Source organism: Malassezia japonica, chromosome 2 (assembly GCF_029542785.1).
Source record: "Malassezia japonica chromosome 2, complete sequence".
In the NCBI taxonomy this organism is placed as follows: domain Eukaryota; kingdom Fungi; phylum Basidiomycota; class Malasseziomycetes; order Malasseziales; family Malasseziaceae; genus Malassezia; species Malassezia japonica.
Window position 1 is genome coordinate 939,488 of NC_083371.1, and position 15,612 is coordinate 955,099.

The 15,612-nt window shown below is 59.6% G+C and overlaps 7 protein-coding genes and 1 non-coding gene across 8 annotated transcripts; 5 read left to right on the top strand and 3 right to left on the bottom strand.

Annotated features, from left to right (window-relative positions):
• Positions 1 to 114: 114 nt before the first annotated feature.
• On the top strand, positions 115 to 4,414 carry RPO31 (DNA-directed RNA polymerase; the record flags this gene model as incomplete). Its single annotated transcript, XM_060265566.1, has 4 exons — positions 115 to 128; positions 204 to 4,104; positions 4,128 to 4,315; positions 4,351 to 4,414. The coding sequence occupies 4 exons, from the start codon at positions 115 to 117 to the stop codon at positions 4,412 to 4,414; spliced, it is 4,167 nt and encodes a 1,388-aa protein (XP_060121549.1).
• Positions 4,415 to 4,515: 101 nt separating this feature from the next.
• Positions 4,516 to 6,084, top strand: NSR1 (nuclear localization sequence binding protein; the record flags this gene model as incomplete). Its single annotated transcript, XM_060265567.1, has 1 exon — positions 4,516 to 6,084. One exon carries the CDS (start codon positions 4,516 to 4,518, stop codon positions 6,082 to 6,084), a length of 1,569 nt encoding a protein of 522 aa, XP_060121550.1.
• A 187-nt stretch (positions 6,085 to 6,271) lies between these two features.
• On the bottom strand, positions 6,272 to 7,498 carry MJAP1_001615 (uncharacterized protein; the record flags this gene model as incomplete). Its single annotated transcript, XM_060265568.1, has 2 exons — positions 6,272 to 6,561; positions 6,622 to 7,498. 2 exons carry the CDS (start codon positions 7,496 to 7,498, stop codon positions 6,272 to 6,274), a joined length of 1,167 nt encoding a protein of 388 aa, XP_060121551.1.
• Positions 7,499 to 8,399: 901 nt separating this feature from the next.
• FOL3_2 (dihydrofolate synthase) lies at positions 8,400 to 9,404 on the top strand (the record flags this gene model as incomplete). The annotated part of the gene is made up of 1 exon (XM_060265569.1): positions 8,400 to 9,404. The coding sequence occupies one exon, from the start codon at positions 8,400 to 8,402 to the stop codon at positions 9,402 to 9,404; it is 1,005 nt and encodes a 334-aa protein (XP_060121552.1).
• A 333-nt stretch (positions 9,405 to 9,737) lies between these two features.
• Positions 9,738 to 9,837, bottom strand: MJAP1_001617. Its single transcript has one exon. It is a non-coding gene; the product is annotated as a tRNA-Lys (tRNA).
• A 134-nt stretch (positions 9,838 to 9,971) lies between these two features.
• Positions 9,972 to 13,145, top strand: mcl1 (DNA polymerase alpha accessory factor Mcl1; the record flags this gene model as incomplete). The annotated part of the gene is made up of 2 exons (XM_060265570.1): positions 9,972 to 10,066; positions 10,094 to 13,145. The coding sequence occupies 2 exons, from the start codon at positions 9,972 to 9,974 to the stop codon at positions 13,143 to 13,145; spliced, it is 3,147 nt and encodes a 1,048-aa protein (XP_060121553.1).
• A 6-nt stretch (positions 13,146 to 13,151) lies between these two features.
• Positions 13,152 to 14,363, bottom strand: SER1 (phosphoserine transaminase; the record flags this gene model as incomplete). The annotated part of the gene is made up of 1 exon (XM_060265571.1): positions 13,152 to 14,363. One exon carries the CDS (start codon positions 14,361 to 14,363, stop codon positions 13,152 to 13,154), a length of 1,212 nt encoding a protein of 403 aa, XP_060121554.1.
• A 53-nt stretch (positions 14,364 to 14,416) lies between these two features.
• Positions 14,417 to 15,612, top strand: MJAP1_001620 (DNA helicase; the record flags this gene model as incomplete). The annotated part of the gene is made up of 3 exons (XM_060265572.1): positions 14,417 to 14,652; positions 14,675 to 14,985; positions 15,008 to 15,612. The coding sequence occupies 3 exons, from the start codon at positions 14,417 to 14,419 to the stop codon at positions 15,610 to 15,612; spliced, it is 1,152 nt and encodes a 383-aa protein (XP_060121555.1).

Genomic DNA, 15,612 nt, shown 5'->3' on the forward strand with positions numbered 1-15,612 from the left:
GCCACGTTTTGGAGGGCATTTTTGCATTTGCGAAGGCGACAGAAATTTTGGCCGAGCTCCCCTGCGCCACAACGCTCGTCGCGCACGCAGTGCGACGCCGCGAGAGTCTCCAAGATGAAGGAGCTGGTGTACGTTGATGATGCAAGCTGACCTCAGGATGCAAGATGCGCCCAAAAAGATGTGCGTAGCGCGACTGACCGCAGAAAAAACATCCAGTTTGGCGTGATGTCACAGGAGGAGATTGTGAACCTCGCCGAGCTCGAGGTGATCACGCGCGATATCTACGACCTACCCAACCGGCAGCCGCGCGTTGGTGGTGTTCTGGACCGTCGCATGGGTGTGAGTGATAAGGTGTCGACGTGTGAGACGTGTGGACATCGCATGGCCGACTGTGTGGGGCACTATGGCTACATCAAGCTCGTTCTGCCCGTCTTTCATATTGGCTTCTTTAAGCATGTGATTAGCATCCTCCAGATGGTGTGCAAGTCGTGCGCGGGGATTCTGCTGGACGAGAGCGACCGCCGCAAGTTCCTGCGCCGCTTCCGGCGACCGAACCTCGAGAATCTACAGCGCACGCAGACGTTCAAGGCGGTGAACGCAACTGCGCGCAAAATGCTCTATTGTCCTCACTGTGGTGCGACCAACGGCACGGTGAAAAAGGCGGGGCCGCTCAAGGTCGTCCACGAAAAGTTCCGCCAGAAAAAGACGGAGGAGGAGCAGATCGAGTTCCGCAAGACTTTTATGACGGCCGTGAGCATGGGCGGCGGCGAGCTTGCGCCGCATCTGAGCAAGGCGCAGGAGGATCTGAACCCACTGCGAGTGCTCGACCTGTTTAAGCGCATCAGCGACGAGGACTGCGAGCTGCTCGGACTCAAGCCAGAGTATGGGCGGCCAGAGGAGTATATCTGGCAGTACATCTGCGTACCCCCGGTCTGTATCCGCCCCAGTGTCGCGCAGGACGGCGCGACGAACGAGGATGACCTCACCGTCAAACTCACCGAGATTGTATTTACGAACAACATCATCAAGTCGGGTCTGTCCAAGGGCAGCAAAGGCACGACCACCGCCCAGCTTGTCGAACAGTGGGACTTTTTGCAGCTCAGCGTCGCCATGTACATCAACTCCGAGATGCCGGGTGTCCCGCCGATGAGCGGCCACAAGCCGATCCGCGGTTTTTGCCAGCGCCTCAAGGGCAAGCAGGGGCGTTTCCGTGGTAACCTGTCGGGCAAGCGTGTCGACTTCTCCGGACGTACTGTCATTTCTCCAGACCCCAACTTGGCGATCGACGAGCTGGCCGTGCCGGAGCGCGTCGCCAAGATCCTGACCTACCCTGAGCGTGTCTTTTCGCACAATATCGAGGCGATGCGTGCCGCGGTGCGCAATGGTACGGATACGCACCCAGGTGCCAATTACCACATCAACGGACGCGACGGCTTCAAGCGCTTCCTCAAGTTCCCCCAGATGCGCGAGGAGCTCGCGGCGAACCTGCACGTCGGCGACATCGTCGAGCGCCACCTGCGTGATGGCGATATCGTGCTCTTTAACCGCCAGCCGAGTCTGCACAAGCTGTCGATCATGTGCCACCGAGTCAAGGTACGCCCGTGGCGTACGTTCCGTCTGAATGAGTGTGTCTGCAACCCATATAATGCCGACTTTGACGGTGATGAGATGAATATGCACGTCCCGCAGACCGAAGAGGCACGGACCGAAGCCCTGACACTGATGGGTGTCAAGCACAACCTCGTCACGCCGCGTAATGGTGAGCCGATCGTCGCGGCGATCCAGGACTTTATCACGGCCTCTTTCTTGCTCTCGCGCCGCGACCGCCTCTTTACGCGCGCACAGTTCTCCCAAATCTGCTCGTACTTTGGCGATGCGATGCTGCATATTGATATCCCGCCGCCTGCGATCCAAAAACCGGAGCGTCTCTGGACCGGCAAGCAAGTGTTTGGCTGCATGATTCGGCCCAACAAGCAGTCGCCAGTCTTGGTCAACTTGGAGGCACGCTGCCGTACATTTGAGAAACCGACTGGCGGCCACATCAAGGAGATGTCGCCGAACGATGGCTACCTCGTCATCCAGAACTCCGAGGTGCTCTGCGGTGTGATGGACAAGGCGACGGTAGGTGACGGCAACAAGCACTCGCTCTTTGGTGTGATTCTGCGTGACTACGGCCCAGATGCCACGATCCAGACGATGAACCGTCTCGCGAAGACTTGTGCGCGCTGGCTCTCCAACCAGGGCTTCTCACTCGGTATAAACGACGTGACGCCTGGCCGCCAGCTGCGCGAGACCAAAGACCAAAATGTCGAGGTCGCCTACCGTCAGTGCCGCGACCTGATCGAGATGGCGAAGCGCGGGAAGCTGGAAAACCTGCCGGGCTGTGACCAGGAGCAGACGCTCGAAAGTAAAATTTCGGGTGTCCTCTCGAGCGTCCGCAGTGACGTGGGTGAGATCTGCATGACAGAACTCAGCCGGCACAATGCGGCACTAATGATGGCCGTGTGTGGTTCCAAAGGCTCCAAGATCAACGTCGCTCAGATGGTCGCGTGTGTCGGCCAGCAGATCATTTCCGGCTCGCGTGTGCCGAACGGCTTCCAGGACCGCTCCTTGCCGCACTTTCCGAAGAAGAGCAAGGACCCGCCCAGCAAGGGTTTTGTCCGCAACTCCTTCTTCAGCGGGTTGGAGCCGACCGAGTTCCTCTTCCACGCGATCAGTGGACGTGAGGGCCTGGTCGACACGGCGGTCAAGACCGCCGAGACGGGCTACATGCAGCGCCGTCTCATGAAGGCGCTCGAAGACTTGTCGACGCACTACGACTTCTCAGTGCGCAACTCGGTCGGTGGTGTGGTACAGTTCTTGTACGGCGACGATGGTTTGGACCCTGCCGAACTCGAAGGCAACGCGCTCCCCGTCGAATACCACCGCACCTTCCGGCACGCGTCCGCCAAGACGGCGCACATCGCGGCGCCGATCCTGATGCCGTACGAGATCATGAAGATCGTCGACAAGGCGCTAGCTAACGATCGCTACCAGCGCGTGTGTACGAGCAAGTACATCGACCAAGTGCGTGAGTTCTGCCTGGTACAGATCGCCGAGCACGTTGCCAAGGTGCGTGAAGCCTATGGCATGTACGCTGCGCTCGAGCAGGACGGCGACTGGGACGAAGATACCGACCTGTCGCTCGGCGCTGACGAGGCGCAGTGGGCGATCGTCAACAACAAGGCGCGCGTTACTAAGCCGATCCTCGACGAGTTCCTCCAGCAGTGCTGGGAAAAGTACATGAAGGCGAAGATCGAGCCGGGTTCGGCCGTCGGTGCCGTCGGTGCTCAGTCGATCGGTGAGCCGGGTACGCAGATGACGCTCAAGACTTTCCACTTTGCTGGTGTAGCCTCGATGAACGTCACGTTGGGTGTTCCGCGTATCAAGGAAATTATCAACGCCGCCAAGGTGATCAACACGCCCATTATTGCCGCGAAGCTCGTCAGTGAGCACAGCGAGCAGGCGGCGCGCATTGTAAAGGGCCGGATTGAAAAGACCTACCTTGGCGATGTTGCCTCGGTGATTGAGGAGGCATGGGCCGGAAACTACACGTACCTTGGCATTCACATCGATATGGATGCCATCCAGAAACTCCAGCTGGAGGTTACCCTGGACGATATCAAGAATGCCATTGTGCAAATGCCGCGGCTCAAAATCCGCGACGAGCGCGTGACCATTCTCCCACGCAAGAACCAGCTCCGGATCCACGTGTATCCCGATGAAAAGGAGAAGGATGTATATTATACGCTCAAGTACCTCAAGCGGCTCTTGCCCAAGGTCGTGATCAAGGGTATTCCCAATGCAGCACGCGCCGTGATCAGCGACGAGAAGGGCGAGCGCAAGCTCTTGGTCGAAGGCTACGGCCTGAAAGACGTCATGACGACAGAGGGCGTCATCGGCACGCAGACACAGACCAACCATGTGATGGAAATGCAGCAGGTGCTTGGTATCGAAGCCGCTCGCAATGCCATCTACCGCGAGATTGACTATACGATGGCCTCGCACGGCATGTCGATCGACCCTCGTCACGTCATGCTGCTCGCCGACGTGATGACCTACAAGGTACGTATTTATACTAACATCAGGGCGAAGTGCTCGGCATCACACGGTTCGGTGTCGCAAAGATGAAAGACTCGGTCTTGATGCTGGCGTCGTTTGAAAAGACGACCGACCACCTGTTCGATGCCGCTCTCTACGGAAAGTCGGACGCGATTGCAGGCGTCAGTGAAAGCATCATCATGGGTAACCCTGCTCAGACTGTGGGAACTGGCATGTACGTATGGATTTTATGTGCCTTGCTGACACCAGGCCGGCGTTGGTTAGCCAACCGCCCACGCTGCCGCCCCCGCGCCCGCTTGTATTCGACCGATAGGCCTCCACATGTAGACGTTAGTAAGCGTGCAGGATGCAAAAAAAATTACGGACAAAAATTTGTGGGAAGCGCCACTTGGCTTTTGCACTCCCTATACTACTATGGGCAAGAAGGACAAGTCTGTTGCCGCTGCGGCGCCCGTGAAGGACACCAAGACCAAGTCGACCAAGACTGAGAAGGTGTCTTCGAAGGCTGCTGCTGCTCCTGCCAAGAAGGAGACGAAGTCGAAGTCGAAGAAGACCGCTCAGCCCGAGTCGTCGTCGGAGGAAGACTCTGACGACTCTGACGACTCTGATGACTCTGATGATTCTGATGATTCTGATGACTCTGATGACTCTGATGACTCTGATGACTCTGATGACTCTGATGACTCTGATGATTCTGATGACTCTGATGACTCTGATGACTCTGATGACTCCGACGACTCCGACGATGACGAGGAGGATGAGAAGAAGGAGACCAAGAAGGACGATGATTCCGACGACTCCGACGATTCCGATGACTCGGATGACTCCGACGACTCTGACGACTCCGATGATGACGAGGAGGACGAGAAGAAGGAGACCAAGAAGGACGACGACTCCGACGACTCTGACGACTCCGACGACTCCGATGACTCGGATGACTCCGACGACTCTGACGACTCCGATGATGACGAGGAGGACGAGAAGAAGGAGACCAAGAAGGACGACGACTCTGACGACTCCGACGACTCCGACGACTCGGATGATTCCGACGACTCTGACGACTCTGACGACTCTGACGAGGAGGAGGAGAAAGACTCCAAGAAGCGCAAGGCCGATGACGAGGAGCCTGCCACTGCCAAGAAGACCAAGACCGACGCTCCCGCTGAGGCGGAAGAGGAAGGCATCAAGACGCTCTGGGTCGGCCAGCTCAGCTGGAACGTCGACAACGAGTGGCTCAAGAGCGAGTTCGAGGAATACGGCACCGTTGTCGATGCTCGTGTGCAGTGCGACCGTGACACCGGCCGCAGCCGCGGTTTCGGCTACGTCGACTTTGAGAACGCTAGCGACGCCCTCAAGGCCTCGCAGCAGGCGCAAGGCAAGGAGGTCGACGGCCGCAACCTTCGCGTGGACCTCCAGACCCCTCGTGCTCCCAAGGAGCGCAGCGAGGGCCGCGCCAAGCAGTTCAACGATGAGCGCAGCGCGCCTTCCAACACGCTTTTCCTCGGTGGCCTCGCCTGGTCGCTCACTGAGGACGATATCTGGAACACCTTTGCCGAGTACGGCCAGGTGTCAGGTGTTCGTCTCCCCAAGGATATGGAGTCGGGCCGCTCGAAGGGCTTCGGCTACGTCGAGTTCGAGACGGAGGACAACGCTACCCAGGCGCTCGAGGCCCTCAACGGTCAGGACCTCGGTGGCCGCCCCGTCCGCATCGACTTTGCGGGCAAGCGTGACAACTCCAACTCGCCCCGCGGTGGCTCGCCCGCCGGTGGCTTCGGCGGCCGTGGTGGTGGCCGTGGTGGTGGCCGTGGCGGCTTTGGTGGCCGTGGCGGCGGCCGCGGCGGCGGTGCTGGCCGTGACTCGGGCTGGGGCGGCCGTGGCGGCGGCGGTGGCGGCCGTGGCCGTGGTGGCTTCCGCAGCGCCTCGGGCAGCGCACGGACGGGCGCCATTGCGGAACCTTCGGGCAAGAAGATGACCTTTGACTAACTCTCCTTTAACAAAAGGTGATTGTCCTACTCGACACTCGCTACCATAGCATATTCCCCCCGATTGGGTAACATGTACGATTTGAATCCTATTCGCGAAAGTGACCTAGAAAAAATAAATGGGCAAATTAGAAGAATGAGCCAAGTGGAGGTAGAGGGGTGGAGGAGCGTTGCGTCGGTGCACGGGCTTATGCGTCCAAAAGCCAGTCGTTCGGAGTAAAGAGTTCAAAATGCACCCTGTCCTTGGGCACATCCCATGCGTTCAACGTGGTACGCAACGACTGCAGGAACTCGTTCGCACCGCAAAGATAGTATTCGGCGTCCGCAGGGACCGACTGTGAGCTTAGATCGAAGCGGCCCTGGTTCACCTCGGTCTGTGCATCGCCATCAGTGTACCAGGTGTCGACGGAACCCTGGGCAAGCTGCGAAACAAGACGCTTGCGCTCTTCGTAGAACGCATCCGTCGATGCACTCTTGTCTGCGTGCAAGCTGATTACCCGGCGCGACGACGCAGTCTCGGCCAAACGAGAAAGCATACCGAGCATAGGAGTGACACCAATGCCGGCAGAAATCAGCACAACAGGGGTCTGAGCCTCCTCGTTCAGAACGAGGTCGCCAAACGGAAGCGAGATCTCCAAGTCATCGCCGACTTTGGCATTCTGCACGAGCCAGTTCGACACCTCACCGGCGGGCGCATCCGGCGTCTCGGTCAGTGCCTTGACTGCAAAGCACAGTTGACTGCCCTTTACACCAGAGTCAATCAGACTGTACTGACGTAGCTGGTGCGCTCCATCTGGCAGGTCGGCGCGGACAGAGACGTACTGCCCCGGCTGATGCGCAGGCAGGGGCTTGGCAGCATCTTTGCTCTCGACGCTGAAACGAACGATGCCTCCAACGCGCTCGTCGCGGTCGACAATGCGCGTGGACACAAACACCTTACCAGGAGCCACACCAGCGCCTGAGTAGAGGTCCTTCTCCATGTTGATGAGCGTCCGTGCCATAATCCAAAACACGTCGTCCCATGCTTCGGCGACCGGCTGCGTCACGACATCCGCGCCAAGCACCTCGACAATAGCCCCAAAGAGGTTGTCGTGCACAATTTGATATTGGTCTTCCGTGACGCCCAGCGACACGTGCTTGTGGCCAATACGAGAGAGGAGCTGCACCGGCGACGGAGCGTCAGGGTTGACCAGCAGCGACGCAAAAGTCGCGACTGATGCGGCCAATGCCTTTTGTTGAGCGCCCTGCTGCTGGTTACCGCGGTTGAATAAGTTATTAATGAGCTCAGGATGGGCCTTGAACATTGTCGCATAGAATAGCTTGGCGATCTTTTCAATGTTCGCGCCGACGAGGGGAAGCGTAGCGCGGATGACTTCCGCATGCTCGGGCTTCAGCTCAGAGCGGCACTGTTCCATACTGGATACTGACATTGTAAGTAGGTGGATGAACTGGTGTCTCCTACTCTATCCCCCCCGTATTGCCCCTAATGTAGTGTACATTTGCCACTAGTCACTTGAGCACAGACTATGTCTCCTCCGAACGTGCTTCCGCGCATAGCCGACTTGAGTGTTCTTGGCCGGAATCCTCCCCTTTACACAAACTTGAGCCAATCGTTTTGAATTTATTGGAAACTCCGATTTGTTCCTACTCCACCCCCAGCCCCTCCACGGGGCTTCCGATCCAAGCTTGGCATAACGCTGATTTCGCGTCTTTACGGAACGCCCTCTACTGTCCTGGGTCACGCCCGGTCCTCTTGTCTGTACCCCACATTTTTACTGAGCAGTCCTATCGAGACGGCGCTGGATATAGAAGCATTGGTTAGGACTAGCGAATTACAAACGGCATTACACAACGCGCCACAGCGTGGGTTCCTTGTGCGCCGCAGATCAACACCTGTGGGTTGGGCTATGTAGCCTATACGAGTGAGTCCCCCATTCCCTCAGTGCAAGGATTCACGCAGTGCCCTGCACCAGCGCATGTGTGGCGCGCATAGAAAGGGGTGCTTACACAAGCATACATACATTCCTGGTGTAATATATCATTCTCCACTCAGGGTATTTCAGAATTTGACACAATGTATAGCACGCGAAGACCGAACAGACGCGTCTTTGAAACGCGTGAAAGGGACAACCCGAATGCAGGCTAGTCGGGGGCGTCGCGTCTGTTTGTATGCGGTTGTTTCGCGCGCTGCATCGATTGCAGTCTGGCACGGCACTGCCTTGCTACAAAGCTAAATAGCTATTCTTACCGCAGATACAACCTCCCAACCTACTACTACCCATCAGGCGCTGGCCGTCTATTCACTTGTCTTTAACGATGAAGTTCCTTTCCACTTTTGCCGCGGCTACCTCTGCCGTCGTCGTTCTTTCTGCCGCCCCTGCCTCGGCTAAGTTCGGCAACGGCCTGCCCTGGGCTGCTGACAACACCTGGGCGAAGAAGATCCCCGAGGGCGCCATCTCTTGGTACCACCACTGGGAGAGGGGATACGTCCCGGACATGCCCAAGGGTGCCGAGTACGTGCCCACCTTCTGGGGTCCCGAGAAGTGGGACGACTGGAACCAGCGCAAGGACGAGATTTCCAAGCACAACTCGAAGCACATCCTTGCCTTTAACGAGCCTGACGTTGCTTCGCAGGCCAACATGTCGCCTGATGAAGCTGTCAGCCTGTTCATGAAAGAGCTCCAGCCTTACGCTGAGCAGGGCATCCGCGTCAGCTCGCCTCAGATGGTCTTCAACATGGACTGGCTCAACCAGTTTATGAACAAGTGCCACAGCGCCGGCTGCAACGTGAGCTTCATGGCTCTCCACTGGTACGGTTCGTACAAGGACATGGACAAGTTCAAGCACTGGGTGAAGAACGTCCACAAGAAGTTCAACCTCCCCGTTTGGGTCACCGAGTTCGGTATCACTGCCGAGTCGAACCCCAGCCAAGACCAGGTCAACAAGTTCGCCGACGAGGCGATCAAGTGGATGGCCAAGCAGGACTATGTTGAGCGCGCTGCCTGGAACGGTTGCTACGACATCTCGACTCCTCCGGACCAGTACGCCACTCCTCTGAACGCCATGTTCAACAACGGTGGCTCGTTCCGTCAGCTCGCCAACATTTGGCTCCCTGCCCTCGCTGCCGCCGGTCTTAGCCACAAGGAGAACCACTCGTCGGGTAACTCGCGCCGTCACGCCCAGATGATCAAGCGCTCGCCTTCGTTCAAGGCCGAGACTGCTAAGCGTAACAACAAGGCCGAGAAGAAGGAGCGCAAGCCTGCCTACTCGTTCGGCCCCGGAAAGAAGCCGCTGGTTCGGATTGCTTTCCCTAAGCTCTAAGTTATTGGAGCGAGTGTTGACCGCATCTTTACTATTGCTTGAGTTTATTCATGCTATAAGTGTATACGAGACCGTCCGCCTTCAACATAATTTACCCTTGTGTTGAGCCGTTGATGGACGGCATATTTATACTGAGAAAAAAACTAGGCATTGATGTGGTTCATATCCCCCCTTCTGTTATGGCTCCCGTAGATCTTTTTCGTATGTTGTTTTTTAGTTCTTTGATTGGGACTTTTGTATGCGACACTGCGCAAAAGTACACGATCAAGTAACGCGTCATTAATGCACATTAACTGGAATGTGGAGGTATTAAAGAACACGGAACAAAAAAAACTCCCAACGTGGGGCTCGAACCCACGACATTCAGATAACTCTTCGTAACCGAAGAGACCCCTTTAAGAGTCTGACGCTCTACCGACTGAGCTAGCCGGGATGTGTACTTACCAGTTAGGTACATCGCAGTGTACATAACTCTTCTGGTAATTGAAAGCCACGCGAAGCGCGGCGCGCCTCGCGCTCCACCCGCTCTTCTTTGTGCCACGCGTTTCGCGGTGCGAGAAGCGCAGAATGGCATCGCTCACTAGCGACGACGTGCACGTTCAGGTAACGCACACAGCGGGTATCACCCGACTGCTTTATCTTCCCAAGGCTGCGCCTGTTGAGTACGTCTCTATCAAGTGCTAACGCAGACGTCTTGTCACGGCAGGCGAGGACCATCTCGTCCGTATTCTTCCCTCAGAGGCGACGGCCTCGGATGTGAACCCTGTGGTAATCGAAGAGGCTACGCGCCCAATGACATGGGTGGATGCCGATGCACAATACCTCGTCACAGCGTCGGAAGACGGCGCAGTGCGCCTGTACAAGCACGAATCGGCTGAGCTCGTGCATATCATCCGCCGCGAAGTACTGCCCGTGCGCTGCGTCGCGATGGAGAGCGCAAGCCGTGCGGGTGCGTCTCCCCGTACTGCGGTCTGCTCTGACGAGCTGATCGTCCGCGTGGTGAATGCTGCCGATCCTCGCAACATTACGCTTCTCACGGGACACACGCGTGGCGTCCGCGCGGCGAGCTGGAGCCCCGCACTCTCGCTCTTGTTGACGTGCGGTGCAGATGGTGATATTCGCGGCTGGGACATGTCGGGAAACGAGCCCCAGTGCGTCAAGGTCATTTCCAACCAGCTTCCTGCGCTGCGTCCCGAGAGCGAGTTCTCGTCGCAGGTCTGCTGGCATCCGTCCGGTGCCGTGTTTGCGGCGCCTCTCAAAACACAAGAGGTTGCCCTGATTCGAGCACCGATCAGTGCAGAAGAATTCCGTGGCGAACACGTTTGGGAAACGGTTGCTGTGCTGGGCGCTTCAAACGGAACGACCTCGGCTGAACAGCGCATGCCTAGCGGCCTGATCTCTGCCATGTCGTTCTGTCCCAATGGTCGGTACTTGGCTGTGGCGACAGAGGATAACCAGGTGACGGTCTGGGCGCTGGATTCGCGCCGTGTCTTGCGGACGCAGCAGGCCGAAGGCATCGTTACCGGCCTCAGTTGGCACCCCACGAAAGACATGCTGGCATGGACTGATATGCAGGGCCAGCTGGTGCGCTGGGATACTGTCATTGGTACCACGCTGCCCAGTCCTTTTGAAGAGCTGCAGTTTGCGAGCGCCCAAGCAGAGGAAGAAGCACCCGAAGAGGATCTCGACCACGAGCTCGACGACCTGTTTGATGACACGCCGCTGGACGAGCCTGCGGCAGTGGAGCGCCCGACGCGCCAGCGTCCCAGTGCGCGTGCCGACGCGCCTGGTCTTGTCCAGAATGTGTTCCAGCCGGCGTCGACCCCGATGGAAGCGCAGCGGCGCTACTTGAGCGTGTCGCCTCTCGGCACTCTCACCGCTGTGGACCAAGATACGCACCAGACGATCTCCTTTGAGTCGTACGACACGTCGCAGCGCCGGAATTTCCGCTTTACCGACCACTATGGCTACAAAATGGCGAGCATGGCCGCACAAGGCATCCTCTTTGCGTGTGAGGCCGAGTCGGGCAGCCCCAGCAGTGTATTCTACCGCCCCTTTGACGACGTGCCTGGCATCCAAACTGAGTGGTCGATTAATCTTGCGGCGAACGAGAATGCCGTGGCCGTGGCACTGGGTGGTATTGCGAATGCTGGCTCGCATGCGGATGTGCTCGTCGGTCCTGGCGGCGTTGTGGACGAAGGCCGGACGACCGCTGCGACGGCGGTCGTTGCGACGTCACAAGGCTATCTGCGCTTCTTTGGCACAAGTGGTATGCAGGTCTATGTGTGGGCGCTCGGACTCCCGGTCGTGACGCTGGTAGCGAGCGCGACATCGGTGCTGGTCGTGTACCGCTCGGCGAATGCTGCGTCGAACCAGGTGCACCTCGAGTACCTGTTGATTGAGCTGTCGCAGCTTGCGACGATGCAACAAGGCACTGTACCGCTCCCCCCCAATGCAACGCTCTCGTGGGCCGGCTTCAACGAGCTCGGTGCGCCGTGCCTCTTTGACTCAACTGGGACGCTCTTTGTGTTGGACCGTGCATGGCGCCCCGGCCAAGGGCGCTGGGTGCCTGCGCTGGACACGGCGCAAGCCTTGCTTCCGACACGCAGCGACCAAGACGACGACGAAGCAGTGCGTGTTCCCCGCGTCCGCTGCTGGCCGATCGGCGCGACGGCGACGCACCTGCTTGGCCTGCTCCTCCCTACGTCACAAAAGTACCCCAGCGTCAGCGGCCCCCGGCCCATGGTCCAGGAGCTGGCGCTGTCGCTGGTTCTCGCGCAGCGCGACAGCACGGCGACGCCGCTGGAAGAAACCGCGCTGCGCACGTCGCTCCTTGCGAATGCGACACGCGACGCGCGCGCTGCGACCGGCGACATGAACCTCGGCCCGGCCGGCCTGCCTGCAGACCGCGCGGACCCCGTCGCCCAGGAGATCGAGGCAGACAAGGCGCTGCTGCAGCTCATTCAGCTCGCGTGCAAGGCCGACCGGTACGCACGCGCGCTCGACGGCTCGCGTGCGCTGCATTCCGAAGCGACGCTGGATGCCGCGTTGAAGATCGCCTCCTTCTTCCACCTGCCGAGTTTGGCGGACCGTCTCGAACTGGTTCGTGCGCCGCTGGCCGTGCGAAAAGAGCTCGAAGAAGAGACGACGGACCGTGCGTGCGGAGTGGATGCCCTACTCCGCAACACGGCGCGCCTCCCTGTGCCGACCGCAGCGCCGGCGGTGAGCGAAGCGCCGGCGAACCAAGACTCGCGCTCGGCGCTCCTCCAGCAAGGCTTTGTCCCCCGGCGCTCCTCGAGCGAGGTGCATGGCCGTTCGGCGCTAGCGCGCGAAGGCCTTGCGCAAAAGCAGGTCGCCGATGAGTCGCCTGCGCCGGTGCCCAGCAGCACGCTGTCCTCGCTGGAGCCGACGCCGAGTGCCGACGACACACTGCCGACGCCCGCGCCGGCGATCCGCACGAACCCCTTTGCGCGGACGCACTCGGTGGCCAAAGAGCGCCAGCTGCAAAAGAGCCAGTCGTTCTTTGATCGTGTCGAGGCGCCGACGAAGCGCAAAGCACCCGAAGAGGAGCAAGGCACTCCGGAGAAGCGCGCCGCATCTGGGCGGCAGTCGACGCTGGCGAGCTTTGCGTATGCACCGTCGATTCCGTCGGTGCCGCCATCGTCGGGCGTGCCCCCCCCGTCTGCGCCGGGTACCGGCGAGACGCTGGCTGGTGCGTCCGATTCGGAGCCCGAATCCTAGTTACGTCTATACCTTAGCAAACTGTTCCATGACCGCCACGAGCGTCTTGGCGTCTTCCAGCGTCGAAGCGTTGTAGAACGAAGTGCGCAGACCGCCGACCGAGCGGTGTCCCTTGACCTGGACGATGTGGTGTTCGCCACAGAGCTTGATGAACTTGGCCTCGGCCTCGTCCGACGGCTCGCCGTTCGCGCCGAGCACGCGGAACGTAATATTCATCTTGCTGCGATAGTCGGCGTGGGCGACGAGCGGGCGGAAGGTCGACGAGTGCGCGTGCAGCGCGTCGTACACGATCCTGCTGCGCTCCTCGGCGCGCTGCTGCGCGCCTGGAACACCGCCCTCGTCCAGCAGCCTGCGGAAGACCAATGCCGAGACGTAGATCGGGAACATGGGTGGCGTGTTGTATAGCGATTCATTGTCCACCGCGTTCTTGTACACGAGCGTCGTGGGAATCAGCGGCGTGTACGACGTGCGCACCGCATCAGGGTCCACGACCAGGTCGCGGCGCACGACGGCCATCGTCAGACCGCTCGGGCCAATGTTCTTTTGCGCACCAAAGTAAACCACGGCGTGCTTGCGCACGTCAATCGGGCGGCTGAGAATGTTGGACGAGCAGTCGGCCACGATCGGCACGCGCTCGCGGTAGGCCTGCGGCAGGCGCGCGATAAAGTCCTGAGGCAACTCGAAGCCGCCGATAGTCTCGTTGTCGCAGTAGTAGAGCATCGCCGGCGCTTCGTCGACCGGGCTCAGCTTCCACTCCTCCGGCGGCGGCACCTTGGCGTTCGTGTCCGAGATGATCGGGCGCATGTCGCAGGCGATGTTCACACGCGGCGTGAGGCGCTGCGCCTCTTTGATCGCCTTGCTCGACCACGCTCCGCTCACGACGTAGTCCACCGGGGGCGTGCCCTGGTACGAGGGGTTGCGTGCGGCGTGTGCAGCAAGCATGTTGAGCAACGTCGCAGAGAACTGCTCCGTGCCGCCGCCCTGCAAAAAGAGCACCGCGTACTCCTCGGGAATGTCGAGCAGCTTGCGCAGGTTGTCCTCGGCCTCCTGCAGCAGGTTCTTGAAGGTGGACGAGCGGTGGCTCAGCTCGGTAAGCCCCATACCCGTTCCTTCATAGTCGATGATACCACGTGAAGCCTCCAGAAGCACAGGGGTAGGCAGCGTCGAGGGGCCAGCGCCCAGGTTGATGGTCTGATCGCGCGCAGCCGTCGAAGACATCGTAGTGTGGAGTCACCGGTAGAAGCTTAGTCAGCACCATCCCACCGACGGCCATGTCCGCCTTTGAGGACGACGTCGAGGCGATCCCCGAGCCTGCCACCGAGCCGAGCACTTCGGCGTTGCGGCACAATAACCCGGACCGTGACCTCTCGCCAGAGCCCGACCAGGACCTGAACACCTCCCGCGGTGCACACCAGGTCTGGCTCGTCAAGGTCCCCAAATTTCTCATTGACGGATGGAGCCAGGTGCACCAGGACGATGTGCGCCTCGGCACGGTGCGCGTATACGAGTACGTTCCTACGCTAATCCAGCCCCGACAACGAGGGAAACCAGCGCATGGAGCTGCTGCTCCCAGACGGCCCCCAGCCCGCGATTCCGGTCACGGACCCGAGCCAGCGTGCACAGTACAGCCACGTCCCGCGTGCCTACGATATGCGGCTCACGTCGAGCACGCAGGATACGTACGTGAAAAATTTGTACGCGTTCCAGGAGCAGCTCCTGGATGACGACGAGGGCAGCGATGCCAACGACGACGACGATGTGGCGGAAATGAGCGCGACCGACTTTTACCGCAAGCGCGCCCTCGGCGCGGGGCCCGCCCGTACGCCGAACAAGAAGAAACGTACGTTTCGAAACTTACCCAGGTGTCACTGCGCTCACCGGCACCGTGTCGAACGAAACCGCACTGCAGCCGAAGCGCACGATGCCGGTCAAGGCCGAGTCCAAGAAGCCGATGCTCGGCTCGCGCTCGCTGATCACGCCCGAGTACCGCGAGATCCTCCGCAACCGCCACAAGAGCTCGACGACGCCAAAGCGCAGCGTCAAGATGATGGAGGAGTCGGACGCGGGTGTGAACAATATGCTTGCTGCGGGTGTCGGCAAGGGCCACGTCAAGTCGCGTGCGGCGAACCTCGTGGCGCAGGCCTCGCAGGCGCGCTCGAACCAGCCCCCGGAGAAGTTTGCGCGTATGCCCCGCAACGAACTGCTCGACCTGCTCTTTACGCTCTTTGACCGCTACAAGCACTGGTCGCTCAAGCGGCTGCGTGAGGAGACGCAGCAGCCGTACGACTACCTGCGCCAGGTCCTGCAGTCGATCTGCGACCAGCACCACAACGGGCCGTACGCAGGTACGTGGAGCCTGAAGCGGGAGTACAGCGAGGCACGGCGCGAGGAGCCATCGTCTAGCGCCGCGCCCGCGCCGCCAAAGTCAAAAGAGGGCGAGGATGCCGACATGGAAGACGTGATCTGA